Source organism: Dermacentor andersoni, chromosome 3 (genome assembly GCF_023375885.2).
Source record: "Dermacentor andersoni chromosome 3, qqDerAnde1_hic_scaffold, whole genome shotgun sequence".
In the NCBI taxonomy this organism is placed as follows: Eukaryota; Metazoa; Arthropoda; class Arachnida; order Ixodida; family Ixodidae; genus Dermacentor; species Dermacentor andersoni.
This window is the reverse complement of record NC_092816.1, coordinates 85,739,839-85,759,809: the sequence shown is the minus strand read 5'-3', so window position 1 is coordinate 85,759,809 and position 19,971 is coordinate 85,739,839. Positions and strand designations below refer to the sequence as shown.

The window sequence follows — 19,971 nt, the reverse complement described above, 5'->3', positions numbered from 1 at the left end:
CCAATCAGACTCTGTGCTGGTCACGTGACGTCGACGGAAGCAAGATCCCTCCCACGATTGTAGACAGCTTATTTAAGGGGCTTGGAAATGTACTTTTCAATCACTTCATTCTCTTATCATCTTTCATCAACCTTTCAATAAACCGTGCAAGTTTCGCACTAGAAATCGTCTCATCCTTGCCCAGTCGCCATGGTCTACCGGATGCCTGCAGCCCGCCGACAACGCCACGCTACCCAATAGCAACATTGGTCAAGCTTCGATAGGCAGGCGTCACTACAACTCGCCACCAGTACGATACGCTACCCTGTAGCAGGCAACAGGGGCAAGCCCAACCAAACCATTAAAATGGCAAGCTCATACTTGCATGCTTTTTTGTTTCTGCCATGTGCCTAGTGTGTGTTGTTTAGCGTGCATATAGCAACACAGTGTAGGCACTAATGGCACTGTATTGAGGGAGTAATGGTGGGCTAGTTGGTTGGCCATTATTGTTCTGAAGGTTGCCAACACATGGACAAACACTAAATCACACAAACATGAGCACTGAACTGCAATCAAATGTTTACTGCTGTGTGAGAAGCATCAGAATCATTTATTTATTCATTCATTCATTAATCATTGGCCGGTGGAAATGAAAAGAAAAGGGGGGAGGTGTTGAAGGGGGACATCAAGCAGATAACATCATAAGACCAAAACATTAACTGCAAGAGACAATAAGCAAGATAGCCAAAAGTCACAACCAAGTCATACGCCACCCTTGACTTTAGGGCAAGCAGATGTGTAATAATCATGTGTCCCTTAACACAAAAATATCCCTCCCAAGATTTTCTATGTTTACTGCATTTTTCTATCTTTTCGATGGGCCCCTCTACACTTCCCCCTTTTCTTCCTCTTCAATGCAACCGCACATGTGTTGCATTCAAACAAGAGCATAAATGCTTCTCGCACAGCGATACACCTTCAGTTGCAGTTCAGCACGTATGATTGTGCGATTTAGTGCTTGTCCACATGTCAAAAGGCAAGTGTTGCCTGCTGTAAGTAAACTTTTGTTGCTCAGGATGATAAGGCTGTTGCAAATTAGCCAGAACAACCTCAAAAGAAGAATGGCGGATTGGGTGAGTTGGTGGTTTTCTGTAACTTTTAAAAACAGTGCTAAAGGTGTACACCGGACAACAGAATAGAGGATGGGACACACACGGCGCTGACTCACAGATGAGTCTCCTCACAAGGTTGGAAATTTCATTGTGCAGAACCAAGGCATTCCTACCTTGAACATTCGAAGGATGGAATCACATTCCTGCACATATTGCCACCATAGTTGACCAGGAACATTCCAATAATCACTTAGCTAACAGTGTAAAGTGAAGCCATCTTAATGGAAACCACTGTTCGCATGCTCCTTTTCGCAATGACTGTAAGCACTGCTCTCTTAATGAATGTCCGTGAATGAATAAATAAATACATAAATTAATTAAACACTTACATAAGGTAATACTGGCCTTAAGCTGTCTTTAACCCACACTCAGATTCTCTACCAACTAGTACTGGAGTCATCACGCACAGAACTATTTCGCATCCCACCCCCCTCTCCATCCCTCCCACCAATTGCACAATAACTGAAGTGTGGATGTGTGGATGATGGCTTTTCATAGTTGCTCTGTATGTATGTATGTATGTATGTATGTATGTATGTATGTATGTATGTATGTATGTATGTATGTATGTATGTATGTATGTATGTATACACTTAAATCACGTTATAACGAAGTTGAAAGGGCGCTAAATATTGCTCGTTATAAGTGTTAGTTCGTTATAGCCACTGACTGATAATTTGAGACTAATTTATTGCACATGAGCGTGCACTTACTACAGGTAAGTCATCACTGAGGCATCAGCTCCCGTCGCGGCCGAGTGGCTGCGTCCGCAGCTAGTGCTAATCATCCTTACCAATATTGCACACAAGGAGAAACTGGAATCAAACACATAAGAGCACATAAGATGGCATGAACCTCTCATGTTGACGGCGCAAAATAATCGGTTATGCTTCGCTGCTGTGTTATCCTTAACCGAAGGATGGCCTTCTCGGCAGCAGCAGCTATCATAAGTCATCTGCACCGTCTTCGTGGCTGCCGAAGTAGCGGCGCAGCAGGTCCACCGCGCCCAGCACCTGGGACGATATCTGTACATCATAAGCACAGGGTGGAGTGTCGTTGTCCCCTGCGGCACCTTCATCGTCGCTTCCTTCGTGCTCCCGGCACAAAGCCGTCGTCTGTCAACTCCTCCGTTGCCAGAACGTCGGCATCCACGCTCACGTAGTCGCAAAAGTTTCACCTTCACACACGACACTGGCATCGTGGAGCACCCTCCATGATGCTAAAGCTTTGTCTGATACAGCGGCACTACTTGGTAAGGCTATTTGGTCCATTGAGTCGTCGGTGTGAGGGTTGCTTTCGCTGGCAGCAAATTATGCACGTCGAAAGCAGTTGGCAATGGTGCTGGCTGTCACGTCCATCCATGCCGCGTTAAGCATCTCTATTGCCATATACAAATCGACCTTCGTGTCGCGGTTCAACTGCATGTTTAACACAAGTCGGTTTATCACCCGCTTCCGGTATCCAGCCTTAAATGACATTATCACGCCTTGATCAATCACTGCCGTGCAGTTTGGGGGCAAGAACCGAAGTTCGATGTTCGTCAGCGCAGCAGTAGTGTGGTGGGCAACACAGTTGCCTAAGAAAAGGTGTATCTTGCGATTCTGCTTCTTCAACTTCTCATCCCAGTCATGCAGCCATCCTGCAAAAACTTTCCTTGTCATCCAGACTTTCCGGTTTGATAAGTACTGCGGTTGAAGTCGCCTCTTTCCTTTAAAACATCATGGCGACGTGCTTTTTCCTATCGCCAAAGGTGGCATGTTCTCTGATCCGTCCATATTCGTACGAAGGAGCACAGTGACGCGGACTTTACTATGTTTCCCGTCGCGAGAGAGCTCACATTTTAACGATAGGGTCTTCTGTGGTAACATTTGGTAGAAGAAAGCTGTTTGGTCAGCGTTGAACACATCCTTCTCTTCATACTTTTCAAGGAAAGGACCAACGTTAGCTTTCAGCCACGCCGTTGCAGTTTCATTGCCGACGGCCTGGGACTCGCCAGTGACGACCCTGCCAACGATATCGCGGCGCTCCTTAACACGCTGCAGCCAGCCATCGCTTCCAACGAAGCTGTCGCAGCCCATGATGCAAGCAAAGTCTCTCTCTTTTCTCCGGAGCAGTGCCCCCCTCACGGGCAAATTAGCAGCACTTGCATTCAAAAACCACTTGAACAGCACCTCTTCCATGGCCTCAAAGGCAGGAGACCACAGCCTCTTCCGGCTACCTTTCACGCCACGTGCAACAGCGCCAGCGATGACTTTTTTGCAGCTAAGGATTGTAGAAAGGGTACTCGGCGAGATGCCGCACTCCGTGGCCACTTGAGTTTTATTCGTGCCTGACGCAACAGCCCTAATTATGGCTGCCTTCTGATCCAAGGCGATAACTTTCCGTTTTAGCTTCAAGCTGCTACTTCCATTCATTTCTCTGTCGTGAAACTGGCGACATGGCGGAAAAAGCACTGACGGACAGCGTACGGAACAACGCAAACAAAAGCGCGCGGCACTTGGCTGGCAGTGCGCACTGCACGCAACGGTCGGCGTGGCTTGGCTGCTTGGCCAGCTTGGCTTGGCTTGGAGCGTTGCCGGATGATGAGGGGCCGCCGTAAGAGATTTGAACTGCCGCATCAGAGGGCCGCAACGCCTCGCGCAAGTTAACAAATCTATATGTTGTGTACAAAGTGGCTTGTTAGGTGCGATTTTGCAATGAAGATTTTTTATATCCGTCGATCAATGAATCTTTTCTCGTTAAAACAAAATTTTAAACACATGGGTTTCTATGGGGACATTCAAGGGGAAGTACAATTCTTTTGTTATATCCATTATTTTGTTATAGACCGTTTCGCTATAACGAGATTCAAGTGTGTGTGTGTGTATATTATATATATACATATATATGTATATATATATAAAAGAAACGTTCGGCTAAGGTGCTGGAGTTGGTACCTTGCCAAAGCGAGACCCCTTGCTTGATTCCTTGGCGTTGGTGGTAGTGTTGCTGCCACCAAACATACGCTTGTACATGGCTTTTTCAGCGCGGTCTTCTTTTTCCTTGCGCACCATGAGTCGTGAGAGCTCCTGCTGGATGACCTGCGGCAAAAGCACAGATGAGTGCGTTGATTGACGTGCCCCAGACTGCATGCACACCAGACACAAAAGAAAGCTTTCAATTCGTACAATACGCAATGGGCTCATTTAGTTATGGCTTTTACAGAATGCAATATGGCTAGGTAGAATTGTTCTAGCAATGACAAATCTTGCTACTGATTGTAAGATATTAGAAACACTTGTAATTATTATGTCCCTGTGGACACCATCTTCACAAGATGGGTCTGTTACAACTGAAGCGAAATATGAATAAGTACTGCACTTAATACCCCTGATGCATAAATACCAATGGAACACTGTAGCTGCTTCAGTGGCATTCACAAACCAGACCAGCTACTTCTAAAAATTTGTAGACTAAATGGAGCCAGCCACCAGTAAAGCAATTTAAGAGTGCCTTCATGATGACTGCCCTGTATTGTGAGCAAGGTACAGTAAACACTTGAAGCCATTGGCAGTAAATATACATTGTTATAACCGGTATTTCGTTAAAATCTGAGAGGCTCCCGAAAAGCCATAGTATGATGGAATGTGCACTCCAAAAGTGCAGAAGCTTGTAAAACATATACTGAAAAACATCCTCGCTTGATAGTGGGTACATTACAGAGGAGAAATTCTGGTTGTGCCCATTAGCAGCGGCCTCGTCTGTCGGTTGTCATCGTGTGGTACAGTAAGGTCCAAAAAAAGATCCATCATAGCTGAAGTGATCCTTGTAACACTCTTGGCCTCTACATGTCCATACGATGAAATGTACATGGTTACCGTGTACGCTTCGCCGTGCAGTCCTGTGTGAATATCCTGTTTTGCAGTTCGTATTAGGCAGAGTCTGGCACCATTGCTCTTCAAATTATGCATCCTAAATGACAGGCACTGTGATCGTGATTTCAACAGCTTCGTATAAAGCAATATTAGGGATTAAGTGATTTCATTGTAAGGAGGGTTTACAATATCTAAGGGCAAAAAACATTTGTGTGTGTGTGTGGGCATGTGTGTGTGACAGCACTTATGATGGCTGGCTGGTGACTGCAATAGACTGCCCGTGTGTCGATTTTCATGAATGTATTAACTGCATGTGCATCAGTGGGGAGCACTCAAGTTATTTAGGTTAATTTATGCTTATGCTTTCACCATGTTCCTTGTGATTATTCAATTACGTGTAGCAGTTTTTTTTGGTATGTTAGCACTGAAGATATATACATTAGTACTTCTACTTGCTGGTGGCCGGATATGAAACAAACCTGTAACTTCTAATAAAATTTATTTTTAAGAACTGCAATTCTCATCGGAAACAAGAACAGCCATTACATAGCTATGTCCATTGCTCAGTGCAAGATGTACAACTAAAATAAAATCTCGTTACTACAAACACCACATCAATGAACTTTTCAGATTTACGATTTTTTTTTAATTCCGCCAAAATGGCTATATTTTCAACGTAAAAACCTTTCAGTACTACGAATTTCAGATTAGCAAATATTTCAGAATAACACACGTTATTTAATCTCGTAATCACCAAGATGTTTCGTTATTACGAAGTTCCGGTTGAAGTTTCGGTACCAGATCCGAGGCTTACACCTATCAATATCATCCGCAGCACCAGCAGCCATGCGCTGGGGAACCCGTTTCAACGAGCACAGCCCCAGCAGCAGCAGCATCAGCGCGAGCGTTGCATATGGTCATGTTCGGACTCTCCTACTACATCGTAGGCCTAGTGTCACCACGTTGACAGCGATCGGCAGGAGCTGCGAAGTTATCGGTGCTGTGATTGTGTTGTGGCATTCACTTTGGTGACAGCGAGTTCTCCTGGCTTCTTGTTAAAAAGAAGCAACGCCAGTTTTCACTCAAAGAAAAAGTGGACATTTTGACACAGCTGAATGCTGGGAGAAAGCAAGTCGACCTGTGCAGGGAGCATCATATTCCCCCGTCAACAATGGCAATGATGCTCAAGGATCGGGAAAAGATCATGAAATTGCATCAAGAGTCACAGCTGGCTCCCTCAAGAAAACACTTGCGGCTTGGAAACTACCAGAACGTCGACGACGCTGTCCTCACGTGGTTTAAGGATGCCAGACAAAACGATGTGCCCTTTTCAGGCCCGATTATTCAAAAGAAGGCACTACAGTTCGCGGCCACCTTCGACATCTCCGGTTTCGATGCAAGTGCCGGATGGCTTTACCGCTTCCGGCAAAGGAATGGCATTGCGTGGCAGGTTGCTTGTGGCAAAGAAAAGGCAGCAGATGCCGAGAGTGCGGTTGCCTGGCGGAACGAGCGCTTTCGAGAGATCATAGAGTCTTTCTCTCCAGACGATGTTTTCAACGGCGATGAAACGGCATTCTTTTTTCACTTGTTGCCTGATAAAACAATGAACTTCAAAAAGTGACAGGTGCAAGGGCGGAAAGAAATCATGTCTCCGCGTATCGGTTCTGTTCTGCTGCAACTCTACGGGCATGGAAAAACTCAAGCCTCTAGTTGTTGCCAAGTCTGCTAAGCCGCGCTGCTTGAAAAATGTCTCGTTGCATTGCGACTACCGAGCCAACAAAAAAGCGTGGATGACGCGAGAATTCGTCACTCAGTGGCTGCTGCAGCTCGACGACACAATGAAGAAGAAAGACAGAAAAAGTATCCTCATCGTTGACAATTGCCCGGCCCATATCGTGAACGTGCGATTGAGCAATGTGCAACTTGAATTCAAATTGTACTTCTTTACTCCAACCTTTGGACCAGGGCTTCATAAGATGTGTGATGGCCGAATTTCGGAAGCGTCTTGTGCAGCACCTCCTGATCAATATTCGACTGAAGCTGCCCACACAGGTAAACATCCGTCAAGCTGCAGAAATGCTTACAGGGCCATGGTGGAACGTGAAGGCAAGCACGATCAGCAACTGCTGGCAAAAGGCAGGCCTTTTAAAGGCTTCACCTATGCCACAAGACTGCGAGGACACAGAGGAGCTCAACCCAGAACTGTGGAATGAGCTTACCGAGAAGCTCCTCGTCGACACCTTTGCGGTGACCTTCGATAATTACATTGACAGTGACAGCGCGGTGGCTACATCTGTGGAGCTCACCAACAAAGACATGGTGAATAAAGTGCGTGAGCAAGAACATTGCAGTAGCGACAAAGATGATGCCGACACTGGATCAACACACGAAGAGGCAGAGACTGTTTCCAGCTTGTATGTTTTAGTTTTTCTAGAAAAGACGCGATCATTCCTCGGGCGCTGTAAGGATGTCCCCGATGATGTTCAGAGGAAGGTCGAGGATGTGGAGGTGTTCGTCCTGCAGTGCTTGCTATCTACTTGCCAGAAGAAGATAACTGATTACAGACTTCTTCAAGCAATAAATTGTAGTTAAACTGTGCCCAGCATTCTCGTTTATTATTTACGTATGAACACGCGCATCTGCTGCAAAGGTATGTAATTTTCATTGTGTTACATTACTGACATGAAAATATTGGTTTTTCAGTACTACGATAATTCAAATTAACAAATTAAATTCGGCGGTCCCGTGAAGTTCGTTGTAACGAGATTCTACTCTAATAAGTTTTTTCCGTTTTTTTTATAAGAAAGTAAAGGCTCCTACAGAAATTTATATTGATACATAATGCACAGAAAATTTCTAAAGCAAACAGGCTGAAATTTTCCACGTGTCCTGCAGTGATCATTGTTGAAAGAAGGTGTTGCCATGTGTCATACCAATGCCTGCTTTGACTCCTTTATCTCATGAACTAGGCAAGCGGAACCACATTCTAAGCCTTCATCACTACTACGTGAACAATGTTAGCTTCAACAATTCCATTGCAACAATACCAAATACCACTCCTCTCTATGCCCATGGGCCTGAAGAATACACAACCAACCGATTTGTTAACTACACATTATTCCCACAACACTCGTACCTTGTTGTAACTTAGTTGAGGGGGGACCCGTCAAATTATTATATCCATCAGTTTGTTACACAGTACACTTCCGTTAATTTGACTCTGGTTAATTCTATCCCAACCGAAGGTCCCGACTGGCCCTTATGCATTTCAATTGGCCTGAAGTTTTGTTACTTCGATCATAAAATTGGCGTTCAGTGGGTAATTCAAACTAGACCAGTCAAGTCAGCATGCATCAGCACGATACTTATGGCGACCCTAATAACGACCCATTTAGTGCAGTGTCTCGTCATAGCTTAGGGGATGGTGAACCCATTGAACACATCATTTCCTGTCAAAAATGCCTATTTTCGGCTTGCTCTAGGAAGATTTTTAAGCATTACCAGTAGCTAACAATGTCTGATTATAATGTTTACCCCTATTATAATGTGCACCCTTCTTTCTTTCATGAAAACAGGGTTGAGAATTTCCTACACTGTGCAATCGGATACGAAACCAAAACCACGATCGCGGAGCTTCGTATGCTTTGCCGCATAACACGGCTTCATTGCGGCGAAGCCGCCACTACAATGAGGCGAAGCTGACTTTAGGAAACTGGCCACCAGTGGACACTCGCTCATTTTCCTTGACATAAAATCAGATGTTGGATTTACACTTTGTTTAGGAGCTTTAATGTCAGTTCTGCGCAATTTTGTACTTTGGACAAGTAGAAAGCAGGTGCACGTTTGATTTGGTAGCATGCCTGAATTGGGCAAATAATGCCAAATGAATCAGCGGTGTGTTTTTGGTTTTTTTATTCCAGCATATTGTTTAATTCGACCTATCGGATAATTCGACAAATTGTGTAAGTCCCGTCAGGGCCAAATTAACGCAATACAAATGTATTCATTATTGTTATTCCATTTTACTGCAATGCAGTAGAACCTTGTTCATACAGTCCCATTTGGTATGATTTCCTGACAACAACGCTCGTGATTGAGAACCAAAAATATGACCTAATATGGTTATGCTTCCTTTTTTTAACCAGTTAGTACGTTTCCGAGAAACACTGCTTTTCTGTGCTGTTATGACTACAGCAGACAACATGCTGTTTGTAATGTGCAAGAGTAGAATGTGAGAAATACGCTGGGCAGATAGTCGGAGGAAAGTTCCAATGCGATAATGGGTGCTGCAAAATAAAAGATAGCCTGAGTAACTCTAGGCCAGTGCCAACACTACGCATTTGGTTCAACTTGCGTCCAGAGTGCCTTTCATTTTTAAAACTTTGGCTCAAGTTATGTGGGACAACCTGTAAAATCTACATGTACATAAACAGCCAAGAATGACAATATGGGAACAGTCGCTGCTGCAGCACAACTGGTAGTGCAACGCACGCGTAATGCAACACACGGTTCCCTTTCTGGTATAACTTGAACACGCTAATTTAAATCCTAGGGAATCAGACTTAATGAGTTTTCATTGTGTGTTAGCATAACAGCTGTCATTAAATAAAATAAAAAGAGATAAACCTTGTTGTCTGGCTCCAGCTTCAAGGCTTTCTTGAAAGTTGACACAGCCTCAGAGACATTGCCTTGGCCTGCTAGTATCTGCAAAGAAAGCAAGGATGGGTTGTATTGTACGAGGGTTGTATTGAAAGTAATGAACAAGTGAATCTTGAACAAGTGAAAAGTGAGCAAGTTATCTTCTGCATGGAAGTCCAGAAGTGCACAAGGGTGGGTGTTTGGTGGTATGAAGCACCACCTTTAATGCAATCAGGGATAGCCATTTGGCATCAACAGGTTACATAATCTAGCCACCAGTAGGCTAAGCAAAATGGCCACACACAATCTCTGGTTTCATCAACGTACAGTGATAGAATTTCCGGTCGAGGGTAAACAGTTACCGAGGCTCTGTTTCTGCAAGGTAGATGATGCCGTCCGCATAATTATTTCCCTTTCTGCTCAACACGAGGCCACGTGTTGACAGACGCACCTGAAACCGACTAGGTAAAGTCATCCCACTACTACCTGCCACACTAACGCTATAAGTGCCAATGACACCCTAATGGAAGGGTATGCACTGGTGGTTTGGCTGACTAGTGAAAGTATCGTAAATACACTTGGTTGTGAACAGTAGTATGCTTATTTGGATGAAGACAACATCCTCATCTGCGAGGTGAAATCAGATTAGGCAGCTAGACCCTGTGGACTGCAGTGCAATATGGCATGCACATAATTATTTTGTATGTGCAAGAAAAAAAAACTGACCTGCAATCTGGCATTGTCTAGAGCATAAAGGAATTATTTTGCATGACTGACACACATCGAAAAGTTCAGGTGGGACAGCAAGTCTGCGCTTTACAAGTTATTAAATTAAATTTTCATTTGTTACTTTTGGATCAGCCTGTATATTTTCTCATCGCTTTTTTTCCTATAGATTTGGTCCCCCACATCATTTTTGCGATACCTGCTTCCTGTATTGAATGTTTCAATCCCTGTCATTTGTATGGCATAATTTCTTTAAGCAAAGAAAACTATGCCAAGTACTGGTAGCAGGTCACTTCAATAAATGCTCAAGCTAAATTTTTGGGTCATCCTGTATCTAACGAACACAAAGTTTCAGTGCTGTAGACATTCCAGCCTAACTGTAAAATATAGTGAAAGTGGTCAGACAAGCTTAATTTATCTATAAGTTTGTTGAAGTGCCTGAAGGATTTCCTAAAGACCAGTAACTACAATAAACAAAGCAACACTGACCTTTCCCTTCCGATACAGAGCCTTGAAATTGTTGGGCTGAACCTTGAGAACAAAGTCCACTGACTTCAGTGCTGCCTCGTAGGCCTCCATCTGGCCGTAACAAAAACACAGCAAACGAGTTGCAAGAGTTGAGCAAGTTTATAAGGATTTGTGGTATGGAAAGGTCTGTGTACTGTACGCCAACCTTTGCATACCATGCAGGAATGGTGCAAAGCATAAAAGCAATAAATTTTGATGGCAGTTCACGCTTCTTCTTTCTAACAAAAATTTTACTAATCGGAGAGTTCGAATAGTAATATTTCCAAATAAATTAAATATGAATATTCCATAAACATGACCCCAATATATAAGTCAATACCTAATATTTTTTTTTACATTTCTAAACAGAGAGAAAAGTGGGGCATGTGGGGAAACCATGTGCCTATTAGAAAAAAAAAGTGGGGGGGGGGGGGGGTTATTGCTATTATTGACACATGCATGAAGTCAACTGAGGAGCTCGTAAATCGGAAAACTGCCATCGGTTATCTGGTGCTCCATGACAGTGACAGTAATGAAACAAGGATACAGCGCAACACCAGATGCACGTACGGCGTCGTTTTGGTCAACGGTGAGAGGTGTGACAGTACAGCACCGCACATTGTTTACAGGAATGAGAAGATGGCGAGACTGGCCCAAGAATAAATTGCTGCACCTAAATTGAAACGGCAAGTTTGTTCGCAAGCCGCCTAAAACCGAGACATTCTTATTGAATGGCTGGAAATTGTCACGCAGAAGCCACCTGCTCACCTGCACTGGTGCCCCTGTGCTGCAACTACGACTCTCTTGTACCAGTATCATTTAGAACGGCCCACACCTGCATCAGTCTCTCTCCCTCGAGATTCCAATAAGCACTGTTTTCTTCTACATTCGAACAGAAAACAATACAGTCAAGCCTCGATATAGTGAATTCATACTTAGAGCGGAAAACTTAACTTGCGAATTTCATTAATTCAAGGTTTTATTGTTACAACAGTCAAAACAATTTCATCGATTCCCACAACATCCCTGGTGGGCAGTTTCTTGCCAGTGGACACTCAAACAAATTGCAAGAAGGTTGGGCCATAATGGCGTGTTCATGAGCACCGGTGCGTGCAGGGTATACTGCACTGAGAGCAATGCACCGGCGTTGCTCACGGCGTCCAAAATTTGTGTGGGTTGCGTCATGCGGTGTGATAAATCGGACACCATGGCTGACTGCGCTTAGTGCCCACGGCCATCATCAGGTGGCGCCCGCAAAATAAAAACAAAAGTGTAAAAATAAATGGACGTTTGTTTTCCCTAAGGAAAAAAAAAGCAGTTTTGCCTGATAGGCAAAGAATTGACGGTGAAAGCAAAGAGACTACATGAACATTGACAGCCTTATCGGCCGTATAAAGTGCAGTAAACATTCGTTAAGTAAATTAACAAGTACGACATCATGAACAGATCTCACTTGATGACCACGAACACTCGCTGCCAAGTTAGCATCGTGAAGAGCACCAGCAATGGGTAGTGAGCAAAGAATGCTTTGCGCTGCCTTTCGCTTCAGCGTGTCTCCGAAACTTGAGATTACGCAACCTCTAACACTACACATGCAGCAACACAGTACACATCAAGGCACCAGCCATCTTGACGCGACCGTTGCACAAGCTGCAGATTACCTCCAAGATATGGTGCATTGAATCACGCACACAGCCATGCACGCACTACAGCCAGGGTAAAGTAGGAGAGGTGCGCGGGGGGAGGGGGTGCAGATGGGCGTGCGTTTCTTCCTCTTCCCAACCCCCTTGCGCTGAAGGAATCATCAGCTCTCATGTTACTACAAGCTAAAGTTCACTTTATCTGGCTTTGCGCCTGATTTTGTGCCCTGCAGCTTCAGCACGTCCTTTACCAACGCGACAGACGGCACAGCGGCATTCCTTGCATACCGCACTTAGAGCACATGTGCTTCTATGGTGTTTTTGTCACTCACACTTTTGATGCAAAAGGACGTGCAGAAACAATTTCTGCCTTGGCTGACACTTCTATAGTTTTTTGCTAGGTTTACCAGCCATACAGGCTCCCAAGTACATGATAGAAATGCCTGAAAACTTTGTGAAGTTGAAACCATGTCAAGAAATTGCTCTGTTAAATCGAGAAAAAGAAAATATGGTTCTGAGTAGACCTAAGATTGAGAAACAAAACTAGTTCGTTAAATTGAGGTTCGTTATGCACAGTGTGAGGTGCATAACGTCTTTCCGTACCTATCAAGGTTCGACTGTATTTGACAATTTCAAGTAATGAATTCATGAATCAAATAGTACATAACTAGATTACCCTAAGCTTCGTCCTTCTGGCTTCATACAGTTTTGCAGCTCTGAAAACAGATCGTCCTCAAAAAAATATTGCTGTAAAGGCAGAAATATGCAACGATTATGCATGTGCACAGAAATCTGCCACCTTTGTGCATTTAGAATTTTACACAAATACAATTGCTTGGAAATTTAGCAAGATAAAGCTCAATAAATAATGCAAAAAGAATGTGTGAAGCCAGAAGCAAAGCACATAGTAAAATCCACGTACAGTTAAACCTCAATATAACGAAGTCGGTAAAATCGGCCATTTGCTTTGTTAAAGGGGCCCTGAACACTTTTTTATTGAAGTGGAGAAGTGCATTTGAGGTTAAGACAGGCTACTTCAGAAATACTTTTTGCCACAAGGAGTACTTCAATGAATTCAGCAGAAGCGGAGTTATTGGCAATCAAACACCTCCTTCACGGTGTTTCCAGTCCTCCTTCAATGCCTTGTACTGCGAAGGCTACAGCGGTGTGGGACATTCCCACAACACTCCGCCTGCTGAACATCACCGTGGCAAGCAGTTCGTGTTTGATTTTTGATGTTCACGCAGATGCCACTGCTTCCGATTTTGGCGCCTACGACATGCCAAATGTAAGCCAGATGTGGTTGTCCTCAGTGAACCGCAGTGTGCTCAGCCAGTGGACTCGTCGTGGAGCCCTGCAGCGGCCATGGTATCTACACTACGTAGCATATCGCAGCTACATGCAACTGTAGAGCGCATGCGAAGCATCTGCTTTGTACACGAGAGGGCTTGAGTGCGTGCTCGCGCTCATACGCTCCGGCCTGGCCATGCTAGACGGTGTGGACCGGCTTTCTCCTGCGCTAGCTCAACCGATGGATAGTAGCCACGTCCAACCAGTGCAATTTGAAGCGCTATCAATAGCTCAACGCGAAGTCAAGTCTGCTAAGGCATCTAACCAGGAGTGACCAGGAGTGAGAGCGCACTGGCAGGCCTGCGCGTGGTCTGACCTCAAGTTTCGTGTGGTTTGAAGCTAATTCAGTGTGCAAAACTAATCGAAATTAGCGAGACCCAACGGCTACGACACTAATAAGCAGGGTGGCCAAAGTTTAATTCCTAAGCAGGTGGCAGAGGCTGAGCCTGAGATTTACATATTTGACATCTTTGTCCACGGAAGCTTCCATTTATTGTCTCGGTATTTCTTCTCAGCGGCAGTGAAATTTCGTTGTATTGAAATCTTGTATAAACACACTCCATTATATTGAGGTTCGATATACCTAGTATTCCATGGACAAGAAGTTACAAGTTAAATACATCGCTATATCAAGGTTTGACTGCACTACAAATGATTCCTATGGCACCTGTATGATGACAGCACCAAATTTTCCTCTAGCAATTTTTTTAAGTCTATGCATTCCAGTAAAAACAAACAAACAAATAAACAAAATATATATGGCAAGGTAGTGATGGAAGCACTAGAATAAGGAAATCTTGGAACGCAGTCACGCACCTTCATCTGCGTTGCTGTGAGGTTATTATAGACTTTTAACCGCGTGTCCAGCAGCAACTGCAGGTCAGCAGGCGACTCTGAAAGGTTCTGTGAAATACAATTTCAGCTTCACTCACTGTACCATGGAGTTACGTTGCTGCAGTATTTCTTTGGCTTACCAGGCTAGCATGCACTCATGTACATGTTCACACACGCAAGTACATACAGGAGCAAGTTGATAACTTCATCCTAATTAATGTATACGGGTGTGCACGAGTGGAATGCAAAACAATCAGGAAAGAAGGGCTCAATGTAACACGTTAACAGCAAATGGAGTCATCATGTACATATCTCTTATTAGTGTGGTGTTTATCCAGTGGTTCAGCCAGTAAATGCTAGGGGCATAGATTCAAACGTGAATACTTCTAAAACTACTTCAATGCATTGTTCTGTTTCCATGTTCATCTACATTTGTAACAGTGGCTTAACTTAGATGCCAATGCATACGCCTGGGAATACTTTGAGCTTAGAAACTGGCTACAGAGCACTTTCATGTATTTAGTGTAACAAGCATTCTGATCATTTACTTCCAGTTTGCATTTGAATATTTGCTGATGGTAGATGCTGCAGTGTTACTGCTTTAGTGGAATACCAGGACAGAACCCCAAACAGCAGCGCTGGTGCAGACACTTCGTGATGCTGTGCAAGTGATCAACCTAACATTGTAGGCCTCTTATGGCACTCTGTGGCTTTGTACTCTTCCCTCCTTGCTTGAAAAGCGTTCACAGCAATGCGAATTTCCAATGCTGTACTTTTCCCCGCCCAGAAGTGTCACGCAGTAGAAGAACCAGTACTGCTGCTCACACTTCTGTGGCAGCAACTTGCTAAAATTTTAGCACTAAAATGTATGCACTTGCCCAGGTGCAAAATTAGCAGACGAGACCGCCAAACAGTGACTAGAGGCACATTCACACCGAAAGCGGAGTGTCTAAACGGCCAAGCGGATTTTCAATGCGGCGAGGCGGTCAGCGCATGCGCCTATTCACACCGGACTGCTTGCCTGGCGGCACGTGCCGCCGAGGAGGCGGAGCATCTAGCGTTTTCGTGGTGCACGTGTCGCCATCTCGCGGCACCGGTCGTCCGTCGTCAACACGCGCGAGCGAGTGTCGTCACCATGCCACCGTCGTCTGACATTTTGATTGGCCGCGGGAAAGTGGAGAGCTCCGGCGGGCGGAAAAAAATCGGTCCACGAGTGATCGGGCTCACCACCTCGTTTTCCACCCACATTTACCTGCCTGGCGAGGAGGTTAGCCCGCTTTCCACTTGCCCGCTTTGGCCGCTCCGCCTTCGATGTGAACGTGCCTTAACAGTGGTTGAACAAGGAACGTTGCTGGAGCCAACGTTTCAACAAGAATGTGTCTTCTTCCCTGGTTCCATGTTGGCTCCAGTGACATTCCTTGTTCCAGGACATTCCAGGAAAAGGCATTAGACACGAACAGTCGCTAGTACCCTCTTTTTCATGTTCATCATGCACCAAGTATCCCAAGAACTTGCGCTAATGAAAATCATGCCATCCCCCCTACAGTAGCACAAAGCTACAAAGGAAAGCAATGCAGTCGAACCCACTTACAAAGATACCGGTTTTAAGAGGAAGCTTTAGCTTGGGCCCAACTCCGACGCGGCCTATTCAAATACATGTAAAACGCAAAAACGTTGTTCTGAGATAACCCCTGGACCAATTTCAATGAAATTTGTTGCATTTGAGAGAGAAAGTTAAATTCTAGTGACTGTTGGAAGCTGAATTTCGATTTAGGTCCTGGATTTTGTTAAAAGAATTTTCAAAAATTCAGAAGTTTGAAAAATAAATAGAAGCACGAAGTTTACAAATTCATAGCTCTGCATCAAGAACAGATATCGCGGTTCTGTAGACGGCATCCATTAGATCATTGAAAGCGGACAAATTCGATGTCATTTTACATTTTACGTGAATTTGTTATGTTGCTTACAAGGGTTCTGCAAAATCTGTACTTCCATATTACTAAATTTTTTGAGATTCATGTATAGCATATCAATTTTGTCAACTTTAGATGTACTATTAGATGCAATTCTCAGAACTGTATTATCTTTTTTTGTTTATGAGTTAGAGTTGTAAACTTGATAGTTTCCTTTTTGAAAATTTTCGAATTTTGTCAAAATTACATAATAAGTTAAGGACCAACAGTCACTAGATTTTAAGTTTTTCTTTTAAAGGCAACAAACCTCGTGAAATTTGGTGCAGTGGTTGCCGAGAAAAACGAACTCTCCTTTTACATGTATTTAGATAGGAGCACTCGAGCTAAAGCTTCCGCTTAAGAACATATTGGTTATAACAGTGAGAAGCTGCTGCACCATCAACTTGTGTATGTCCATGGTGAAATGACCTGCTTACTACAATGCCCAGATGCCATATTATCGGTTATAATGATGAAGTCTGGCTGCTGGCTGTCCGTGCCGAAAGGTAGTCAAATGCAAAATCTTTGAAAAGAAAGAAAGAAAACAAGAAATTTGAGCCGCTGAACGAAGGCCCACTGCCCCAACAGCTGTCATGTACTCATTTTCCAGTCTTCTCTGCGCGCCTCTCTCCCGTCACCTTTCCACCCCTATGAACACGAATGGGCTGTGCTCATAGCTCTATACGCCACCTTCCGAAACACAAATGGACTGCGCCAACTGTGCTGCTCCCAGATTGCTCACTGGCTCCTCATCCAGCGCAGTTCAGCAAACAGCTTAATCGCTTGTGTTTGTCTTTGTTGGCTGCGTCGAAATCGCTCCTGGCCATGCGGTTTCTCAGCCTCATTTGACTCGCCACCAAAAAGGAAGGCTTATCAGCTCGCTGATCATCGGCAGTGCACAACGTTGCCGGTGAAAAGAAAACGCATGGCTATAGATTTGGAAACTAAGTGCTTCTAAACTATGAGGTGATCATCACGAATGTGCTTGCATCGGATAGCAACGGCGACGACGGCAGTGATGACACGGTAGGGCAGGCTGCCTCAACATTGCCCTCACAGGAGGCCTGGCAGATGGTTCAGTCCCTCCGGGGCTTCATTTTCAGGAGGAACCTTTCGCTGAATTATGTGGAGTGCCTGGATGCCTTGGAGGAGGATGTTGGCAAGCTTTGCGTAAAGCATGCAAGGTGACGAACATAGGTTTTTTTTGTGCAAGCCAATGAGAAGTACGTGGCAAGATGTTTGCGGCAATCTCGCCTTAGTGTTTCTTCTGGATTTCTCAAGCTGACAGGGTGCCATGGCAACCTTCTCGCATTCTTCAAAAGGCCCCTTTTGGGGCCAATGCTATATGACGTTGACAACACACATGCCATTTGTGACCTGAAGATACTGGGTGGCGAGCGTTAAGGAAAGGAAAGGCATACAGGACAGATGATTATTCTTTCGGGACAAGATATGCCCTAAAAGGTGTAAACTTTTCTTTCAGAGTATAATGTTGCCACACTACAAAGGATTTTTGAAGCAGTTGATATTGCCCTAGCACACATACACCCCATGGCAATGTCAACAAGCCCAAGCATTGAAGCGCTCGAAGAAAAGCTTGCTGTACCCAAAAAGAAGCATCAGTGACAGCGCAAACATTCGGAACTTAGGTTTGGCTTCAGTTGTTTACGCAGGTGGGACTGACAACATATGCTAACTCTGGGACTACAACCTGGGTTAGAATCCAGAGAAAATCTTGGTGTCATGTTCCTGGTTCACAAAATATTGTGGTTAGCACCTTTTTGATAAAGAACTTCAAGAGTTCTTTGTATTGATTTCACAATTCATATCATACATTTTTATTTTTTCTTGTCGAAGTCAACAGGATTCCACAGTATTGATTTTTCAGAATGCTCTTTTACAATAGAAAGTCATTGGCAGTTATGATAAAAGACTGCTATTAACAACAAAAAAAGAGAAAAACTGCAATTCCACAAGTTTCATTTTGAAATCTGTGGCATGTGCAAGATAAAGCACAAATCAAATGCCGGGACTATGCCATCTATGCCGTTCTCGGTAGATCAGTGGGTGCGACTGGTAACAGTAGCAGATACCAGCAACAAAGAAATGAACCACAAGTTGCAGGCTGTATTGCATAATCCAAAATTCCGCTACTTTTTCACTGTATGTGTGGGTGTCACACTTGAATCACCAGAGCCAGAAAATACAGGCACAAATTTTCACAAATGATAAAGGAGAAACAAAGAAAGAGTTCACAGAATGATTAGGCTGCTACAAGAATGTGGCGTTCTAACCTGAAATTAGTGCAGTCACAAATATTTTGAGCGGCTGCTGAGCTGCTCGCTCATTTACCCCATATAAATCTCGGCAGAAACAGCAGCTTTATCATTCAACAAGAGTAGTCTACAAAGTTTCAATTTACATTTTTCTCTTCTGCACCCACTTAATTGACATAGGCGATCTGTGTTTACTAATAACAAATTTTCGTGCACAAGTTCTGGTAATACAATTATTGGAACGAGGACAAATGTTTGCGGACACTAGTTGTTACTCAAAGCATTGTAAATGAGCTAAATTCACCCTTACCAGACCCATGTCATCAAGAAAATCCAGTGCCCTGCAATGCAAAGAAGAGGGGGAAAAGAAATCAGATAAAAGCGGCAAAAGGAATAACAGTGTAACCAGTTCAATTAGAACTAGATCTAGGTGTTTAGAAGAACTCAAAGAGCACAAAAATGCTTGACTACGAAATCAAATATTTCAAAACGGGCCTTTCCACTTGTTTTCAGGTGTGGCAGACGACTCTGAATGCACAGAAATCTGCAGCTTTCAAAAAAAGCTAAAAAAACAACAACAAATATCCGACTTCTCGGGGTGTTCAAACCGTGAACAAGTTCTTGCGTAGGTTGACAATGGCATGCTGCTTCTATTATGAAAGTTCATTAAAAAAAATAACCAATTTTATGTGCTAAGCTAGCATGTTTCATCACATGTTTTCGGTGTGTAGGCACCTCATGTGTGTTGCAGAATGAACTAACAAATTAGTCTAGGTGTGGGAAAGCGTACCAATGGCGATGGTTACGTAGTACTTCCAAGAAATGTGGGATATCAAACCCAGTACTGCACGGAAGATGACATGTGGCTTACAGCAATACAGAAGAGTTACGTCACTTGCGTCTCTAACTTAAATTTTTTGCTACAGCTCCTGCACAACATGGTGAGCTCAGGTTGTGGCCCTTTGAACCCGCCCACCTGGCCACCCCTGCAATATGGCGTAGAAGCTATGTCAGTGACTTTATAGAGGTCAGCAAAGAGCGGG

General features: G+C 44.0%; 1 protein-coding gene across 1 annotated transcript in view; it reads right to left on the bottom strand.

The window, feature by feature from the left end:
- Positions 1 to 19,971, bottom strand: part of LOC126543953 (peptidyl-prolyl cis-trans isomerase FKBP8-like) — a 43,376-nt gene that overhangs the window by 11,875 nt on the left and 11,530 nt on the right. The window contains exons 7-11 of the mRNA XM_050191127.3: positions 19,239 to 19,269; positions 14,683 to 14,769; positions 10,859 to 10,948; positions 9,632 to 9,709; positions 4,088 to 4,231 (exon numbers count right to left, since the gene is read on the bottom strand). Of these exons, the coding sequence (XP_050047084.1) occupies positions 4,088 to 4,231; positions 9,632 to 9,709; positions 10,859 to 10,948; positions 14,683 to 14,769; positions 19,239 to 19,269 (430 nt within the window). The remainder of the gene's footprint in view (positions 1 to 4,087; positions 4,232 to 9,631; positions 9,710 to 10,858; positions 10,949 to 14,682; positions 14,770 to 19,238; positions 19,270 to 19,971) is intronic.